General features: G+C 37.1%; 1 protein-coding gene across 3 annotated transcripts in view; it reads right to left on the bottom strand.

The window, feature by feature from the left end:
- GPCPD1 (glycerophosphocholine phosphodiesterase 1) overlaps positions 1 to 20,710 on the bottom strand; it is a 39,564-nt gene that overhangs the window by 14,167 nt on the left and 4,687 nt on the right. For all 3 annotated transcript variants that reach the window (XM_026033963.1, XM_026033964.1, XM_026033967.1), the window contains 9 exons: positions 16,640 to 16,724; positions 13,567 to 13,648; positions 7,521 to 7,596; positions 5,404 to 5,445; positions 4,187 to 4,310; positions 2,750 to 3,002; positions 1,537 to 1,699; positions 1,316 to 1,448; positions 1,027 to 1,081 (listed from right to left, as the gene is read on the bottom strand). In XM_026033963.1, coding sequence (XP_025889748.1) covers positions 1,027 to 1,081; positions 1,316 to 1,448; positions 1,537 to 1,699; positions 2,750 to 3,002; positions 4,187 to 4,310; positions 5,404 to 5,445; positions 7,521 to 7,596; positions 13,567 to 13,648; positions 16,640 to 16,724 — 1,013 coding nt within the window. The remainder of the gene's footprint in view (positions 1 to 1,026; positions 1,082 to 1,315; positions 1,449 to 1,536; positions 1,700 to 2,749; positions 3,003 to 4,186; positions 4,311 to 5,403; positions 5,446 to 7,520; positions 7,597 to 13,566; positions 13,649 to 16,639; positions 16,725 to 20,710) is intronic.

Genomic DNA, 20,710 nt, shown 5'->3' with positions numbered 1-20,710 from the left:
CAGCTTTTTCAACTTGAAAATGTGACAAATATTTCTCTTTTGGTACCAAGATCTTTTGGTAACTGGCGACTGATTTCCTCAGCATTCAATGTATGCTCCAAATGACTCTGGCAACTGTTAGCGAGCCTTCAGTTTTGACTCTCATGGAATACAGTGTTCAGGATCTGAGAGCCAGTAAGCATAACAGTCCAGAAAGCTCAGCTCCCATCCTTGAACAACTTTAAGGATATTCAGCAAATAATCTGTTTTTGAAAAGGGAAGCGCAACTAAAAATAGGTATTACATTGGTGCCTGAAAAGGCTGCTATGAGGTGATCTAACAGCAACCACAGCTGGACAAGCAATCTCAGAACTTGCTTCAGATTTCAGCTACGTTTCTGCAATGCCTCACTGCCTTCCTCGTTCAGCTCCATCTTATCATAGATCACAGGGATTTCAGTGACTCAGATTTTTGGAAGGAACAAAACTGACTGCACTTCGATCACAGAACTGGAGCGTTTGGACCAAGCATCTCTCAAACTGAGTCTCATTATAGTCCTCACTGTAACAGCCACCGGAACAAAAGATTATTTTATTCTACCAACTCATGTCCCAAGTATTTTTTTCCACGTTAACTTCAGAAGTCCTATTTTTTGAAATTTCTGCACAATTTTAGGCACTCTACAGTCCTTAGAGAAGACCTTATACACCCATGAGTATATCAGCAGACTCCGAACAGGCAAATTTTATTCACTTTTTCAAAATTATTCACAACCTTGCAGAGATGAGATTCAAATTTTCCCTGCATTAAAACCAACACAGGAACATATTAGGCTTTTTTTTTTTTTGAGGAACTTAAAGAATGAGAATCTAAACTGTGTTTTTATTTCCCTTCAAATCTTTCAGGGAATTGCCACAGTGGCACCTTGATTTCCACATTATTTTATACGACTACATTTAAAATTTATGTTACTCAATCACTTAAATACAGAAGTCAAATAGTTTTAATTGCATGAATAGTGGCGTGTGTGAAAATGTGCATACATACATGACTAGCAGCATTCCTCAGAGAAGCGATAGTGTTCTCTTGAACTTTAGCAAGTCTGAAATAACAGCAATGAAATACAATTCATTAGGGGCAAGATAACACAGAAATCCATTAAAAAAAAAACGAAATACAGGTTGAAGGTCTTTGTTTTTAAGGTTGTCCAAGTTTGACATTCAAGTGACTTAACTGATTGTGTTGTGGCTTTTAATTTGAAAGTGGCTGCTTCTGCAACTGATGTCAGCAAAAACAAGCAAGATATAAAAACAGATTAAAATAAAAATTGACTGACTTAGTCGTAGTTGTAGAATTTCCAGCTCCTCTGTGCCCAACATCTAGAGTTGTTCTCGGTTTCCAATACTTTGCATATGAAGCCTTCATATCGCAAGTGTATCCTTGTATTGGCTTAATAATTATGTAGTCCACTACAAGAAAAATACCAAACGCTTCAAGTGCCAATAGAAAACACAGGATTTCATATAAAGTTGTGCACACTCTTCGCATTAATTATACCTCTAACTTTCCCAATTGTCTTCCTTGTAATTCGGCTCATGATGGGAAGTGTAAGAGTTCCAGCACTCTTTCCCTGTTCTGCAATGGTGGATGACAGGAGGCAGGCAGAAGCCACATGACCTGGGAGCACATCTCCTTGTAGCACTTTCTCACACAGGTGTTCCTAAAATAAATCAGTTAAATAAATAAATAATTTAATTAATCTTCTTAGGAAGATATATACACACAAATCTCCTGTGCATTACAGAAAATACTAACTTCAGGCCAAAACATGTTTTGTGTTAGTCCCTATGTTGCACCTTACCACCAGCAATATGAAATTGCTGGTGGAAATCTTGAAAGTTACGTTCAATTGTCTTCGAAAACTCTTAGATTTAGTAAGTTGTTCAGACCCAAACTGCATATATGCAATATTCTCTCTTATGAAAGGCCCAAGTCATATTTAGGACAAACATGAATGAAAGTGTGTGTGTGTGTGTGTGTGTGTGTGTGTGTGTGTGTGTGTGTGTGTATGCTTAAAACAACTCTGTGACTTTATATTAATCATCAGGGAAGGAGAAGGCCACTAGCAAGCACAATGCAGATTAGATCATTATTGAATTCAGTGTCTACGTGGCTATTTTACAATTATTATACAATTATTAAGTGATCTAACAGCATTTTTGGATCAAAAGGGGAATGCTTAGAAGTTTCCTCTGCATAAAAGTTGTTTCTTTAAAAAAAAAGAACTTCACATTTTAAAACGTTTCAGGAAAAAAGACAGTGTGAAATCACTAACAGTGAAAGTTTGCAAATGTCCATTTTTAATTTGCATTAGTTACTTCAGAGAAATATTTATTTATAAATGAAAATCAAGATCAAATAATGGTAATTTAACTAGTTCTTATATACATATTATTTCAATTCAAAAAGGGTAAGTAAATTTTATGCCTGGATACAGGACAAAAAAAAAATCAAACCAACCTACCTACATATGCAATACTGCCCACTAAGATTTCAGTCCATATTGACTTCTACATAAATAGAAACTACAAAACTATTAGTGCCGTACAGAGAAGACTCAAATCTTTCTGTGTAATGGAACTATAATAGTGAACTGTGTCCTAACTGGTCTTCAAGGATCCAAAGAATCAAGAACATGAGTTTATATGAAACTGCCTCCTTTAACTCCAGAAAATAGACCAAGTTATTTCGCTGCAGTAACAAAACATACCTCAAAAAAATCAAAGTTTAATTCCAAGTTATCAGGCTCCATGGTTTGTATAGTATATTCTGTCCATCGATCCGGCTGTAAAGCATAGCCACATTCTGGCTGAGAGTGTCGACTTTTATATTCATTGTTACTTATTAAGGAGATCTCCAGAGTGTTTGCCATTTTCCGAGGGAAAGAAGGGGATGTTTTATCTTGGTCCTCTTCCTCTTCCTCATCGTCATCTTCCTCTAGGCCTTCTAGAGTCAATTTTACTCTACTCATGCAGAAATACAAAACAGAAATTGTTAAGTTGCAGAAGCGTCTTCAAGAACACTGAAGAATGAGACAAAAAGGATTAGAACAGAAGGTCATAAATCTGCTCACCATCACCATCTACAGAAGAGTACTGCATACTCCAACTTCCATTAGGAGAATTTGGGACTACCATTTGATTAAATCCTATTTAAGACAGGTTTTAGGATGTTCACGTCATTTCCGAAACTGGAAGGTAGGCAGGTGTGAAAGAGTGTGAAGGTGTGAAAGGAGGGGGCAATGGTCAAAGAGGCTGCAGTCACTCCCACGCTAAATTTCTGGGCTGTCAAATACACAACCTGTCACCAAAGACTTTGATAAAGCTGAAAAGCTAATGAGAAGCACTGAAAATAATAATCATCAAGACCAATAACTGAATTTTTGTGTATTTCTAATACTCTGTAGGACAATAGAGGACAGCTCTGCAATTAAAAACAAAGTGATGTATATATGGAGCAAGCAGTTAATGACTGCTGTTATATCCATGTTGACTGGAGATCTGTAAGCCACTAGAAAACTAACCATATTTTAAATGGGCAGGCTCTGTATGCTTTGAGAGAAAAAAAAGTAGTAGCAAAATAAATAAATAAATGAAGGTAGCCTTTTCCCTCTGCCTTTCCCTAACACTAATCTCACAGCCTTTCCATTCTGCTTGTTGGCAGAAGTTAGGAAAAAACAAACAAACAAACACCCACTGGATGTAATTGCAGAGAACTACTTAAGAATTCCACAGTTCCTGCCAAGAAGCAAGAAACAGCAAGATAAAGATGGAAGAAATATTTGTGAAAGAAGCCTGTTGTCTATTATTTCAACTGGGCCATCATATCTACTTTATATATTTTTAGTAGTTTGGAAACGCAATTATCAGAAAGGCAAGAATTGACGAGCATTAAGTGAGCAGTAATTGTTTCATTATTTGTGTTCCTTTGCAGAAACAGAGAGAACTCTTTTGACATTACATCAATAACAAAAGAGGAAACTGAGACATAGTACTGATTTCATGCAATCATCAAATTTTTACAAAGTGTCTGCGCACCTCAAATTGGGTTTGATGTGCTACCATATTTGCAACCCGAATTATTAATAGTTACATTAATCACCGGTGTTGAAAATTAAAATTGCAAACTGAGATAAACAGGCTCTTACCTAAACCTTGATGTTTTAAATTCCTTCTTAGATATCGACACAGGTGGCTTTTCTGAATAATGAAGGCGCAATCTTATTTCTGTTTGGCATGTCAGCCAGCCAGCATCCACAGTTTTTACACCATCTGCCAGAAATTAAACAACAGAAAATAGTAATGACATCTTAATAACTTTATTTTCCAAAGGGAGATCCACACAGTCTGATTAGAGATAGTTATACATAGCTTAATTGCTGACTATCTCTTTCTTGCTCTTACACAAAGCCATCTCACAAGGGAAACAAACTAGAACAGCAGCTTCTTGAGTTAACTGTGTGAACCAGAATGTTAATTCCAGTATTAATTTTATCCATGATATCAACAACTAGGTAATCCCTCAAGGTAGAGGCAACAGTCTCTTGTCCTGGGATCTTGAGAGACACAAGGACAAACACACTCAAAGCTCTGAAGGTCCGTAAGAACAGCTTGAGAATCCCTGTTTCTGTCGAAATAGAGACATTCTGTCATCTCATTGCAAATAATACCAGTAAAGCAGTGCTGGAAGTATAGATAGATAGAATGGGGAAACGTAACATGGAGAAGTATCTCTAGCTCATCACCAGGGAAAGGAGAGCCTGGAAGCAGGATGGTCAAGAGGCACAAGCTGCCAAACCAGAGGCTGAAGGAGATCTCACAGTTTTCAGGAGTTCCAACAAAACGTGCGATTCGGTAAAGATGTGAAGAAAAATGAAAACTTAAGTACGGGATATGACAAAAGAAAGAGTTAACCTAAAGTTAAGGGATTAAGCATTTAGTGTGAGGTGGGTTATGTCTGCTCAAAGAGTTTTAAGGAGACTCATGCACATACAAGAATGCGAGATCTGAATTTACAGGAGATGTTGGTAGTTACATGCGTAACTGAAGAGTACAATTGGGTTTATTTAGTATAAGCCGAGAAATTTTTCTAGAAAGAGGTTTTTTGCTATGCCTAGCTTTAAAGAGAAACCTAACAGTCCATTCTGCATTTCCCAATTTGTATGTACATAATCTAGTTAGAAAGGAGTACAGTCTGAATATGAATTAACAAATACTAGCTTCAAATACGAGTATGCAAGCAGATAAAGCAACAATTAACAGATAATTCCTCCTACGCTATTTTAGCATTTCCATTTATTTTAAACCACAACACTCAAACTCTTTAAAATTAAATACATGGTAACGATCAATATATTTCACTTACTATGGACTCCAAAGCATCCATCATCAATAGTTATTTCATTTTCTAGAATTGAAGGGGGGGGAAAAGAATGAAATAAACTAGTTAGTATTCATGCCTTAAGGAATTACTGCCAATTTATTCTATTTTTCCCACTTCATTTCTAAAAATATATCTAATAAAAAGCAGGAAAAGAGAAACTGACAAAGAATAAGCATAATTATTGCAACCTTCTATAAAATTTATTCAAAATTAACATTTTTCTTAGCTTCTGCAAAAAGACAGTCAACACAAGAAGTGCTGTAAGATGTGCATTTTACATGAGATAATCTGAACTGTGAAAAGAAGGTTGCATTTTTTTCCTAGTTTATTGCAGTATTTTCTTCATACTATTTATGTCTCGCTAGAATATAAGGTACTTTTCTTGTTAGTGTCTAAGACATTAAATTTCTTGCAAACATACAAGAAAGTTGTTCTGCACATTCACAGCTAAAGCTTCTCAATCAAGTTAGTCGCAATTAAAATGCTTATTTTGTCCACATGACATAATCTATCCTAGGATAAAACACTCATTTCACACCTACTTTTAGCCTTACTCTCCACAGAGTTCTAAATTGTGAAATCTTCAGGCACTAAATCAACTCACAGGCATTAAAAGAATTACAGTAATCTACAGGAGTTAGATTTTTTTTTCAAAGGCTAAATCAAAAAAAAAAAAAGGCCTCTATAATCATTAATTCCATCTTTTTATAAGAATAACCGTCCTCCCCTCAAATTTTTCATCTCAATAACCATTAGGCAACAATTCTGTATCATAACATCCATTTTTGACCAGCATTAGCAGCTTGTCATTAAAAAAAAAAAAAAAAAAAAAAAAAAACCCAAAACCCTGCTTTTCTTACTGTATATCTAGTAACTGATATAATAGGATACATTTTTTACCCAGCCTTCGAGTGCCCTGTTTTCTGTAATTTATTAAGAACTTTTTATGAAGAGAGCCAGTCTACTATTGGAAAAGATCCTAGGGAATTTCAGCTTGAATTATAAAATTAAATTTTAGTTGGATAAATTTAATGATTGTAAAAGGTATTATGCACCTTTAATCACAGCATTCTGTATAGGGCATTACTGACATTAATTCAGTTTATTAAGGAGATAACAAGCACTGAATGTTACTTGAAAAATGAAAATCTTGTTGGAGTTGTTATCCAAATTTATAGACAATCTAAATGGAGGGTGGACTGCTTCCCTAGTTGCTGAATTACTAACAAATAGAGAAAAATCATTTCATTGCAAGAAGAGAAACCCTTAGCTGAACTGATTCAAATTAAACCACAAAAAAAAACCCACAATAATGGTACTACTTAGGATTAACTAAATATTTCTTGCTTAAAATATTATTTCTAAAAGACATTTCCCTTTCAGTGAACCAGAAGGTATTTACTAGATGTAAACTCATAAATGTGGAGAAAATATTATTTCTCATAGCCCAAAATAGACTGTAAATAAAGAAAAAAAATCTAGAGCAGCATAAGAGATCTAAGTTACAAACCACATTCAAAGATTATTTCAGTCACTCTTATAACAAACCTTTTCAAACCTTTTCCCCCATGGAGAAAAGCACAAGAAACTTTTATGCAAATTGTCATGTTATCCTTTCTTCCAGGGAATTAAACTTCTGGTAATTTACCAGTCAAATAAACCCATTCAAGTTGCTATTTGTATCACTCAAAATACTTAAAGAAGTCTAAGAATGTTTGTTTTAAATATTTACCGAAGAATTTGTACTTAAAAATCATAGTGCTTCATGCCCCCACCCCTTAAGTCCCCATTTTCTCTGAAAAATAATATGGAGCCTTAGTCTCAAAGAATGAAACTTCCAAAAAATTGTGCTAATTCCAGATTAACACATCATTTTAAGGATTCCAGCCAAGAATTTCAACTCCACTCCATTTTAAAGACATTTATTCATATATATTTTGAGATTAAGGTCCATGCTGTGCAAAGAGAAAGTTTGTACCTGTAACATGTTAATAATTTTAAGTATTTCAAAGCTATAATTATCAATCCCACTACACCAATGTGCAGCATATTAGCAATCTTATGCATATGCCTCAAACAGATGCAGTTGATGCCCATACCTAAAGGGGTTATTGATCGTGGTTGTAGATGAGTCTCCCACGTGTGAACTATGACTTGGCAGGGACCACCGATAGTCTGTAATTTAAAAGTTACAGGTCTGCAATAATTTCTTTTGTTAGAGCTGGTTTTCTAGCCACGAAACTTATTTGGGATGGTTGTAAACTAAACTTATAGACTTAAGGGGAAAAATAAAAGAAAAAAAGAAAGGAAGAAAGAAAGAAAGAACAATGAACAGGTTAGGCTTGTTTCTTACCCCCGCTCCTGCTGACAACACTACCTAATTCGCCAGATCACACTAAATATGACAAAGCCCATGACAAAATCTGACAGAGTGGAGTTTAAAATCTAATTATATTTTTACTGATTATTCCACTGGACTACTACTTTCTTTCGGATTCCAGAAATCCGAATTCTAAACACACATCTCTGAATTCATTAGCTGTATTTTCTTAAGATACTGCAGTAGCAATTCATAAAAAGAATTCACCTGATTCTAACTAGCCCCAAGCATCTCCTCATGCAGCTAAGAGTTGCAGGGCTGCATTCTCCCCCCAAATTGGCTCAAACAGTTCAAAGTCTAGAACACAAAATTATTTTGATTGCAATAAAAAAGAATAAATCATCTACTACTTCAGAAAGACATAAATAATCAGAGTTCTGCTAAACTGCATGGAAAAATAAACCAATACAAAACAGTGTGTCTCAGTTCAGCCAGAGAGTATCGGTATAAGACCACCTAAGACATTCTAAAAGTAAATGAGCATTGCACAGGTATTACTATTAGTCATTAGCACTGTTAATGGAATAGCTGCAGAATTTGATGTTGGGAAGTCTGGGGCCTAAGCAACTCCTACTATAAGGACTAGGCTCTATTGCCCACCTAAGGCATAAAAGTCGGAATGCCAACGTGTTTGAGTAGTACAGGATCTTGTTCACACGATTTCCCTTCAACAGGGACACGCAGGCGTCAGCAGTCTAATTACACAATATCTGAATGCTTTGAATCTTACAGCTCATTGTATCACTTCTTTAACACCAGATGGAATTGTTTTGACCTATATGAAACACGTTGTATCTATCACAGTTTGCCCTGGGTTAACAGCAAACGCCAAATATTTTAAAAGCATTTAATAATATGGGTTTGCTCTGTGACTCACTGCTGAGTGCAAGTCATTTTTTTCCAGTGAACTCAGTGGTATGTATTTCTAGGAATCATGTCAGAATAAAATACATCTGCTTAGAGCTCATTTGTGAAGACAGAACACATGCAAAACCAAGTGACATTAATGTTTTCATGCTATTCATGCTACAGGGCAGTTCTCTGCCACCTCCACCACACTCACTCTTCTGGACTTGAGCAAAACCCCATTCCCGTGCAGGTCCCTTCCTCCCGCCTTGTTTTCAGCGGCCACGCACACGTGTCACAATCTCAGTTTTCCCCAGCTGAGCCCTTCCTTGGCCAGCAGAGAGTTTACTGCTTCCTAATGCCAAGCAGGCTCCCCAGCAGCGACTTCCAGGAACACAACTTGCTCAATTGCAAGGGTGGGGAAGGTGAAATCCTTTCTAAAATGGACAAACAGCATTCTATAGTAAAATACCAATAATACCAACTTATTTCTTAAAGGATAATTAGACCACTGCAATTGTACATTTTATGTTCTAAAGATACGAAAGTGAATTAATAATGTTATTGTCAAATTAAGTGCATCACACTATATTTAACAAAATATTACATCAGGCTGTCTATGCATTTAAACCTAGGAACCCTGAATGTTTTACATACAAGAAAACAACCAAACAAGAGCAGAAAAGCAAAGCAGCCTGGAAAGAAAAGGGGCAATGGAGTAGTGGAAAACAGACTGAGAATCCTCTCCCAATCTCTTCTCAAATCACCTTCAGGTTTACGGGCATTGAAATAACCTGCAGCTAAAATGTCTTAATTCTATTCAATAACTTGCTGCACAATCAGGTGGAAGTATTAAAACGGTTTCAGGGGCACATTCTGACCACACTTGAACAGCCCAGCTCGGATTATCTTGCAGCAGAAGCTAATGATGTGTCACTTAACGTTTGCATTATGATTAGCATCATGGAAAAGCCTCTGCTCTGAAGATCTTAAAAAGCATCTATCAGAACGTCACGAGAAGCATCACAGTGGGCAGTATATTGAGATTACACAGTCACCACATGGCCTGCATCTCTGCCCTTTAACACGGAGGACTTCCTTTCAAGTAAATATACATGTATGTTTAATGAAACATTTGATGCAGCTTCAAAGCTCTTGAAGAAAATTCGAGATTTTTTTCAGAAATCAAGCTCCCATATATATGGTAAGCTGGAAGTCCCTACAGAAATCATTATATGCTTCTGAAATGGAGGGTAAAATGCCTTTACGTGGCTTCTGAGAATTGAAAGCAGGTTGATTCATGCTCTGCATGAACTGCTTGCTCAGGATACTTCAAAACTCAAAGCACGTCAGTGGATGTTTCAAGGAAGGCCAGTTTCAGGAGGCCAGTTTCAAGCGTCCTGATCCAAGCTAACACAGCAGAATACCGACATCAAGAAATAAAAATATTCTAAAACACAAACTTCACCATACCCAAGACTACACTTTACAGTTTACATCTTAAAACTATGTTTTAAGGATATTAATCTACTTCAAGAACATGAAACAGTTAAAGGAAATAGATGACCTCACTGCTATGCTGGACTTCTGACAAAAAGACAAAAATCTCTCTGGATTTCTGCACCGAGGTAATAGTAACTAAGCACCAATCAACAAATACTTATGCAAGTAACCTCACAAGGCAGTTACACACACAAATCAACTGTCACCAAGTCCTAGGTTACCTAGATATTTTATAGCTCCTGTGTTTCAAGAAGCAGTTTGACACAATCGGTTATTCCAGAAATATTCCTTTGCTATTAGCAGGGTAGCCAGGAGTTATGAGCCTGGCGGCAGCTTTACTAAGGCACCTGCTAGTGCAGAAATTACTGAGTCTGAATCTAGATTTCACTTTTATTAATACACTCAAAGCACTAAATGGATTTGGCTTATTTATATTTTTCAGTATTAAATCTTATTGGAAACATACAGTTAACTATAGCATATAATTACATGATAATATGACAAATCTGAGAAATGCTCATGAATCCATTTTTTAAAATTTGCTGCATCCATGGATAGCTTAGTTATTGTACACTTCCTTCAAAATATTTCCCCTATTTACTGTACAGAAAACCAAAAATATAGAATATGGCTTAACAGAATAAAGTATGCGTACACTTTAAGAGGTTTTCAAATTTTTGTCTTATTTAACATAATATACTTATTTACTTTTCTTTAAAAATGCTTAGGATGAATCTTAAATTATCATTAAAGTGTACACAACGTATTAACATCTCTTTTCCTTGACATGCAAGCATCAAGACACGCACCAAGTTTATAGGAAAAAATATATAAGTATATTCATTTATCTGTATTTCGACGTAAAGGAAAAACGATGAAATGTTCAATGTAAATGAATACTCTCTGTGTAATCATCTTCATGACACCAAACTACTTCAGTGCAAACAAACCAAACTTTCCTTGACATCCTACTGTTCAAGTAAAATACTAACTGAAAATAAATCATACCTAAATGGGAATTTTTAGGGAGATGAGGCAAATACTTTCCTATTTGCTTCTTCTTAAATGTGAATTATTTTCACATCTAGTCTGTTCCAGTATTTTTGTCAATATGAAAATGTTTATTTCTCTGTGCAGAGAAATCCCCGATTTTCTATCATGCACACGTATGTGTATAATTGTATATAATTGTATATAATTGTATATAATGTATATAATTGGCCACCTCAAATGTCTTCCAAAATGCAGTTCCTACAGAAAGAGAATTTTACATTGACTCACTCTTCAGCATGATTTACTCAGTTATATGATGATACATTCAAACTTTAATACAGCTTTAAGACTACACGGAGATTTAAGCAATAGTCCAGCAAATTAAAGATCATGATTGAACATTTTGCACGATACAAAATGTTAGCATTGTCCAATGGATCCTGCTTCAGAAGCCTTTCAAAATCTGGAAATTAATCAGTGCAAAGTAAATTAATGTAAAAACTAATGAAAAATCTACTGATATAAAAATATTAAGAATTGCTTTTTAATTTAGAAATATCTTTTCCGTATCAGAGATACTAATTGTACAAACAGCTAGGTCCTCCATAAACCTGTCTCATTTGCACCATACTGTGTATTACATTGGTGTTAGAATAAAAGTACATTGTTTTTTCATTTTTCTTGAAAGAAATTCACAAAAAGGGGAATAACACATTGAGGAAAAACACAGCTATGAAAAATTGTTTTACAAAAATCCTATGGTCCTATGCTCTTAACGGTTTGCAGGGAAATGGCTAACTCTCTACCCTGGCAATACATATATTTTGTTTTGTGGATTTTTTTTTCCTTTCTTCTTTTTACACACAGTAGCTCTTTCTCTGTCATCCAAAAAAATCATACTTACCTTGGCGGACTCTGCATCACACGGTACATAAAGCGTGCACGATACAGAGCACCTACTCAAAGAAACACACTCACCAACACACGTCGTAAGCTTTTGCAAATGTTAAAATGGAAACTTGCGTTGTCTAAGAGAACATTTTTGCCAATTTGTTCTCATTAAGTGTGCTCTTTGTAGCAAGTTGCTGCCTACATTTTGAACTTATGGGCATTTACAAGAAATAAAAGGGTCCCATCAAAGCTGCTACCTTTAACTGACCTACTCTGACCTCAATATGAAAAAAAAATCTATTATTGGCCTTCCCTTTTTTGCTCCAGAATCGTAATTTAAATGACAATTTATGATTAGACTATTTCAAATGTTGAAATAATAATAATAAACAGGGTACAGCCTCTTGTATTTATTTTCAAATTAGTATCTTTCACTTGAGATTTTTTCTTGAAAACTCTGTCAAATATTTTCAGTGAAAGAAAGGCTAGTCCAGCTGTTAAGGGCTTACACACTATTGATAATAATTCACAATACTTAAAGAAATGCAGAGCACAACATTCTGCAATGCTTTACATATTTACTTACAGTCTTCAGAATTCTTATTTCAATGAAAAATTAAAGCCCAAAGTAGATAGCTACAGGAAATCAATAGAAGCAATAAAGACAGCAAATATAACTTGGAAAGGCTGATTTCTTCAGTTATTGTTGGTTATTAAGACAAATAGCTAAAGGGGAGCTGCTCCTGTTCCCCAGTTAGTCCAACACCTTTCTGATGCCATCCATCTCATCCTAATCTGATCTTCCCTCATACACTGATCAGCATATGGACACACACATTCAACTCGCATGCAGATTTGAATGAGTTTAAGAGAGAAAAAAAAATAAAGCCTATTTCTCTCTCTTCTTTTTTTTTTTTTAATTAAGCAAATGCCACACACAAACCTAGAGAAAATACCAGAAAGCACCGATCTTTACTTTTCACTGGAAAAGGTTAACATGCATTAGCTATACAGGAATAAACCCAGTCAATACTTCTGCTTTCTTGCCAAAAACATCTGCAATGATTTAAAAAAATAAACTAACTTCTAAGTCAGAATTCAAGTAAATTAACCAAAAATTAATCACTTTTGTCCTGCTATTACTTGCGTACATGCCAGAAATACTTGCTTTATTTACGTCCGTATTTAATTCTAAGTCTGTAAGTTGCTACAGTGCTGCTACAACAAGTGAGAAATACCCCATATTATTAAGCTTAATGATACAATATTGTCAGATAATTCTACTGGATTTTTTTTTTTATAGAAACAGTCACACTGTTAAAAGTCAGAATGCAACTTGATTACAATAATTAGTTAACAGTGGATTGTCATGTATTTCTAAAAATAATGTCTATAATTTGATAAGCATTTTAATGTTTTGTATAATTTAAGAATTCCCTCTAAAAACTGAAGTAAAGACTTTTCTCATTCAAACTTGAGGAATTTTTTTCACTCAACATAAGCCAAGTTAAAATAAAAATAGCCATACATACCTTAGGTTTTAAGAAGTACCCTTTAAAATATCGATACTGAACTGGAACTCCTCTAGGAAGCTTCACAGTTGTTTTCCATACACTGTGGAAAAACAGTTGTATAATCCAAAGTTCTAAAAACACTTTTAGACTCACAACTCTGCTGTCATCAAAAAAACCCCACTGATTTTAATAGAGACACATTTTTTTGAGTAGAATTTCCTCATCTAAATACTTCTGTCAGTTACATACATTTTGCAGCTTTTAAGCCTCTACAACAATCTGTTCTAGAAAGAGGCTGAAAAATAGCAGGCAAATATGCTGGAATATGATTGCTGTTGATGACTCCCTACTGCAGGGGACAGGGGCACAGATCTGCCCCACAATCTCTTGACCAGAGAGGTTTGGTGTCTGCCAGGCATTCAAATATCAGCTGGATGAGCCTTGGCAGTCTCTCCACAACAAATTTCAGACTATTCCCCTCTGCTGTTTTTCCATGTAGGCATTAATGATACTAGGAAACTGGAATCATAAAACAGGATTTTAGAGTTTTGGGGATGGTGGTTAATGGTCTGGGAGCCCAGGTCATTTTCTCCTCATTGCTGCCAGTGAGGGGGAAGGATGGAAGCAGGAGGGAGATTTTCCAGGTTAATGACCGGCTGAGCTGCTGGTGTTGGCAGCAGCTTTTCAGTTCCTACGACGGTGGGATCCTGTCTGACGACTGACAGCTGAGGGGGAGAGATGAGCACGAAGCAGGGCATATGTGTCTACCAGCAAGTAGGACAGCATGGTAAAGAAGGCTTTAAATTAGGCAAGATAGAGGAAGGGAAGAGTTACAGAAAGAGGGCAGTCAGCATCACGCAGCTCAAGTTGGGGGTGTCTCCTGTGGGCGCAGGACATGACTATGGAGGATCTCCTTGCAGCCCTACTGGGAAACTTGCAGGCTCCATTACCTCCCTGAAATACCTGTACACCGATGCACGCAACACGGGAATAAACAGGAGGGACTGCAGATCTGTGTGTGGTCACAGGGTCACACTGTCATTGCAATTCCAGAGACATGGGCCGCATGACTGGAATACCATCATGGATGGCTGTGTGCTCTTTAGGAAAGACGGGCCAGGAAGGCAAGGTGGAGGGGTTGCTCTTTACATCAGAGAGCAACAGGAATGCACAGAGCTCTGCCTAGGAGTGAACGAAGAGCAAGTGAAGAGCTTGTGGGTAAGGACTAAAGTGCTGGATTCCTCCATGTTCCTCCAAGCTCAAGATTAGCGCAAGAAGTCAGGCAGAGAGGGCAGGAAACTTGTGTGGATGAGCAAGGGGTTCCTGGCAAAACTCAAACAGAAGAAGGAAGTGCACAGAATGTGCTAAAGAGGGACAGGTCACTTGGAGCAATATAGGAGTGTTGTCAGGGCAGGCAGGAATGGGACAAGGAATGCTAAGGTGCATTTGGAATTAGATCTGGCAAGGGATGTCCAGGACAACAAGACAAGTTTCTGCAAATACATCAGTAGCAGAAGGAAGACTAGGGAAAATACGGATCTGCTGCTGAATGGGGCAGGGCTCTGGTGATGAAGGATACAGAGAAGGCCAAGTTACTGAATGCCACCTTTGCCTCATTATTTATTTGTGCAGGCAGCCCTCTGGAATCCCAGACCACGGTGACAAGAAAGGAAGGCTAGAGAAAGGAAAACTTGCCCCTTGTTGAAGAGGATCTGGTTAGGGCTCATTTAGGCAAACAAGACACCTACAAAGCCATGGGCCTCGATGGGATGTACCCAAGACTGCTCTGGGATGTAACATGTTATCGCTAGGCCACTCTCCCTCATCCTTTAGAGGTTATGGAGAACAGGAGAGGTACCTGGGGACTGGAAGGAAGCCAATGCCACACCACTCTTCAAAGAGGACAAGTAAGACAATCTAGGAAACTGCAGGCCGGTCAGTCTCACCTCAATCCTGGAAAGGCGATGGAACAACACTGCTTGGATGGCATCTGTAAGCATGTGGGGGGCAAGAAGGTGGTCGGGACAGTCAAGCACAGATTCACCAAAGGGAAATCATGCTGACCCAAGCTGATCACCTTCTACAACTGAATGACTGGCTGGGTAGATAAGTGGATACTGTCTACCTTGACTTCAGCAAACCTTTCAAAACTGTCTCCCCTATCATAGGCAAGCTCAGGAAGTGTGGTTAGGTGAGCGGACAGTGGGATGGACTAAGAACTGGCTGAATGGCAGAGCTCAGAGGGTTGTGCTCAGTGGCACGGAGTCTGCCTGGAGGCGTGTAGCTTGCAGTGTCCCCCAGGGTCAGCACTGGGTCCAGTCTTGTTCAGCTTCATCAATGATCATCCTCAGCCAGCTGGCTGATGATACAGAACTGTCAAGAGCAGCTGAGCGCTGTGCTATCACTCAGAGGGAGCTGGACAGGCTGGGGAAGTAAGTGGAGGGGAACCTCATGAGGTTCACAGACAAGTCCAGGGTCCTCTCTCAGGTAGGAATAACCCCAGGCACCAGGACAGTGGGGTGACCTGCTGGAAAGCAGCGCTGAGGAGGAAGACCAGGGTGTCCTGGTGGACAACAAGCTGACCATGAGCCAGGAATATACCCTTGTGGCCAAAAAGGCCCATAGGATTGTGGGGTGCATTACAGAATCACAGAGAATCACAGAATGGTTAAGACGGGAGATCAGGAGAGATCTAGGAGGAATGTTGCCAGCAGGTGGAGCTGGACGATCCTTCCTCCTCTGCTCAGCCCTGGTGAGGCCACATCTGGTGTCCTGCGTACTTTCTGTATGTTTGACTTATCCATAACTCTTCTTTCCATAGCAGCTTCTTATTCAAAGTATACTACTGAATATGCCGCCCACAATGGTCAAAGCATCATTCATAATTAGAAAAGCACCTGAAGTTACATGTTTTATTGGACACCTCCTAAGCTTGCATTCAAATTCAAGGGTAAGAAATGAAATTCTACAGAGTTCTACTAACAGAAAGTGAGGTTTAACAGTTATAAACTCAAAGAATAGATTTTTCCAGAACTGTAGCTACTTAAAACAAAACAAAATAAACACAAAACCCCCACCACACAAGACTTACCCATCAACATTTTGGAGGATTACTGCAACCTGTGGATTCCAATTTCCCAAAACATTGCAGTTCCCACATATTGCAAAAACTTCTCCTAAAAAAGAAAAAGAAGAAAAATTAGTATTCAAGCCTCCATGGAATTAATAAGTATAGTCTAAATATTCAGAGCCACGCACCCAGGCCAACGCTTTTGGCCTCAGAAAGAAAATATTCCCCACCCTTCATTTTGGATAATACATGTTCGGGGGGGAAAAAATAGGGGAGGGGAGAAGAGGGATTGTACCCTCTTGTAAGATCATTAAAATTATCAGGATACTTGGCCTACTTGCAGGTCAAGTAGGATCATCATCCTACTCGGTCTGTCAGCAGCAAAAGCAAGGATCAAATTTGTGGCTGAAAAGTCCCAGAGAAATAACCATTAATAAAAGCCAGGGTCTCCAATAATAATTTCACGTTCTCCAATTGTTAATGTAATGGTGCTGCAATAGTCAATGTAATGGTGCTGCAATAATAAAGACATAAAAGAGGTGAACAATCTATACAAATGCATCTTTTAGTAAGCCACATGAAACTTCAAATTTGAAAGAAATAGTCCTGAGGAAATGTTTATGCTTCTAAAACTGTGTCTGCTTTTTCCAGCTCTACAGGTTAATCTAATAAAAGGATGACATCAGGTTTTGCTATGAGGAAAAAAAGAAAAAAAGCAATCCCAAGAGACATACAGAAATGTAACACCGAAGAAAACATTAAGATTATTTGATCCTAAAAGCAGTTTACTGTCTTAGCTAACCAAGAACATCTTGTACTACAATCTGCTTCTGCAAAATCATTTGCTTCATTTGAAAATAAAGCTTTTGGATACTCACTGTAAGCATACAAATGCAGACAAAACTTAGTTGTACAAATATACTTACTATGCAATTCATTTTATATAATAGTCCAGATCAGGTCATTTACTTTTTCCAGTTTATACTGTAGCTCATTTTCATTTTTGTTTGTTTGTTCTTCAGCGGGAAAGGAAGATGGATGAACAACTGCTTGAATACTATAGACTTAGAAATTCTGACTAAAGATATATAATAGAAGCTAAAATTCTATTAATACTCATTCAAAATAGTGACTAAAGTACATCTAAAGATACTGCAAAAGAATGAGGGCTGCCTTATTCAATAGCCAGTTAAAAGCAAATGCAGGTCTGTCATAGACAGCTTTATCATAGGAGGGAAGGGTAAGGTCTCTATCCTCACCCATTTCTGAAGTGTAATCCAAATCATACCCCTCTTAGTTATATTTGGCTGTAACAGTTTTCCTTTTCTTTCTCAAAATGTGTGAATATTCAGTGCCACAGTGAAGATCTAAAGGAGTCAGAGCCACAGTCACAGCTTGCAATCCTCTTTTTGCTAAGATGAGGCAAAAACGAAGCACTCCATCTCACTAGCATATAAAAGCTAGATGCATGGTTTCATAATTGAGGTAATTTTGTAATTGCTGTTCACTCCAGAAGTGATTTGGCCAGAAGGAGCAAGCCCAAGCATCATTTCCGTGCTGAGGACGCTCATTTGCCCTGCCAGCTGGAACCGCTGTCTGTGTCCTCAATCTGAAAGGTCCACGCTGAGGAAACTGAGCGCACTCAGCGCTCCAGGAAAGTTTTCTCACCTCACATACACCAGTTGCTCCCCACAGTGAATTTGACAAAAAAAGAACACACGATATTTCCAAATACATCAGAAATATCAATGCTATGATCAGCAGAAAAAAAATCCTGTCATCTCCTTATGTCACTCATATCACAGAAGTAATTGCCAAGTAATTCTTCACAACTAGTCACCAAAATCGGAACTATTTTCCCTATTTGCAGATATCATCAATAAAAAAAAGCTGCTCCTCTAAAGTCAACTTTGCTGATGACAGAGGAAATACTGCAAATGAGGCGAGGAAAGTGTGGCTTGCAAAACTGCAAGAGGATAACTGCAGTAGCCACATGCTTTATAGACCCAGTTCATCCAAGGTCTATTTATTCTTTAATTGTAAAGCTTTCTCCAGAAGGTTATAATCTTTACTAAGGAGCAGTGTTTAGCGCTTCACTAAACAGAAATTTAACACTGGACAGACATCTAAGCTTTCCATTTTTCCATTTTTTTTCCATTTTATTTACCTACAATGGTCACTTCTGCAGACAAGCATTTGTCTGTAGCAGGAACTTTGCCAACCTGCTATAATCCCGCATTCAGCTGCTTCTGTTTGGTAGCTGCCAATTAATTTTGGCAAACTTCCTTTCAATTTCCTAAAGGTGAAGGTCAAAGTAATAAGCACAATTAAAAATCAATAAATCTGGTCTCTCAAGCACTTGAAACCTTACGCAAGGTTTACTTTTCCGTTAGCAACATGTCAACAGCCAGGGCTGTCTCAAGACTTCCCTTTGGCTGTTAATAAAATCTGAGATCTGAATTGCAATTGTAGTGTTCTGCATGATCTGACACCTTCATTTCTTCTTCAGATTAAAAATTTATTTTACAAATTTGTCACATTACTTGAATAACTAAAATTTTTATCTTTTCTGATAGTAAATACTACATCTATCTTATTCCAGGAACAGATCTGATAAAGTAATATCCTCTGTGCATATATGCTGCTATTCACTTTTAAATCCATTTGCTGCTAAAAAATCAAAATCTCAATGCTACCAGCTAATGCAAATAGATAAATTAGATGAAGAAGATACACGTGGGGTATGTCGAATAGAGAAACCTTCAGTATGTTCAGAGACCATAAGATAGCAGAAAACTCATGTAAAAAAAATCTAACTAAATAAAAATAGGTATATATTAAACTGGGGAAGGGGGAAATAGAAGACAAAACAGGCTTGCTTACTAAGCTGCCTTACATCACAAGCCAGTCATGTCTGAATTTGGAAACAAGAGAAAAATACTTTCCCTAAGCCGTTTTGTAAATGACTACTTCTAAACTATCTGCCATCTACTACATATTTTGCCAATGCAGAAATAAATCATCCATGCAAATGGTTTTGCCATTGAATTGCCACTTTCATCTCATACTTATTATTATCCCCAACCTAAGGTATTGGACTCTACCAATAGAAATTAGAGTGTAAAAATTTCTTTCAGAGCAAGGAATAAAACACTTCGACGTTTCATTAATGTAGTGATGTTGCAAATATCTTGTTCAAGTTTTCTATACAACGATAGGATTAACTGTCTATACTTGGATTCATCATATAAGGTTTCTAATATTAGTTTCTAATATCAGCTATCAACATCTTTGATCAGTAGTAGGAGCAATGTAAAGAAGTACAGAATGACAAATATGAAATCTGTAATACCTTTGTGGGAAAAAAAAAGAAAANAAAAAAAAAAAAAAAAGGAAAAAAAAAAAGGAAAATAGAAAAGTGCATTCCAGGATTTTTTCCCCCTAAATGCTATCTTCTGCGACGTTCAAATTTAAGCAACTAGTCACAAAAAGCAAGACTGGCCCTAGACCAAGAAGATGCCAGACTATTCCAGTGATCTTATAGAGAAAGACAGAAGAGAAACACAGAGCAGAGCATCTTGTAGAGCTCAGAAAACAATTTTTTTCTTAAATCAAAAGCCCATTTCCAAAGCTGTCCCAGCTTAGAAAAAGGATCACTGCACATTCTAACTCTAAACCACAGATTCTGAAACATCAGTCATGCTGAAAGCTTATTTATCTCACTGTAACATAAAGCAAATAAGAATATAATGTTAATAACTGAAGAACTCCATATAGAACACTAAGTATTTTAATTCCTCTGCCTAATTCAATGGCGTGTCATGATTTAATCTAGTTATAATTCCTTATTTCCAAAGAGGGGGGATTAAGAAAATAGAAAGGACTTCAGTAGAAAACTAACACTGGTTTATTTTAGTTCTGAAAGGGTCTGAAAATATTTATAAAGTTGCACAGGTTTCCAGCGAGATGACAAACTCAGAGCTTAAAGAGATTTTACATAGTTAATGTAAATAAAACACCACACTTTATCCTTTTCCAAAAGTCAGAGAATTTCACCTAAAATATAGTAAAGTTATTATCTGTAGCTATTCC

This window comes from Nothoprocta perdicaria, unplaced genomic scaffold (genome assembly GCF_003342845.1).
Source record: "Nothoprocta perdicaria isolate Ctin4 unplaced genomic scaffold, notPer1 scaffold_138, whole genome shotgun sequence".
NCBI classification, from domain to species: domain Eukaryota; kingdom Metazoa; phylum Chordata; class Aves; order Tinamiformes; family Tinamidae; genus Nothoprocta; species Nothoprocta perdicaria.
Note: the sequence above shows the minus strand (reverse complement) of the source record. Positions and strands in the feature narration are given on the sequence as shown.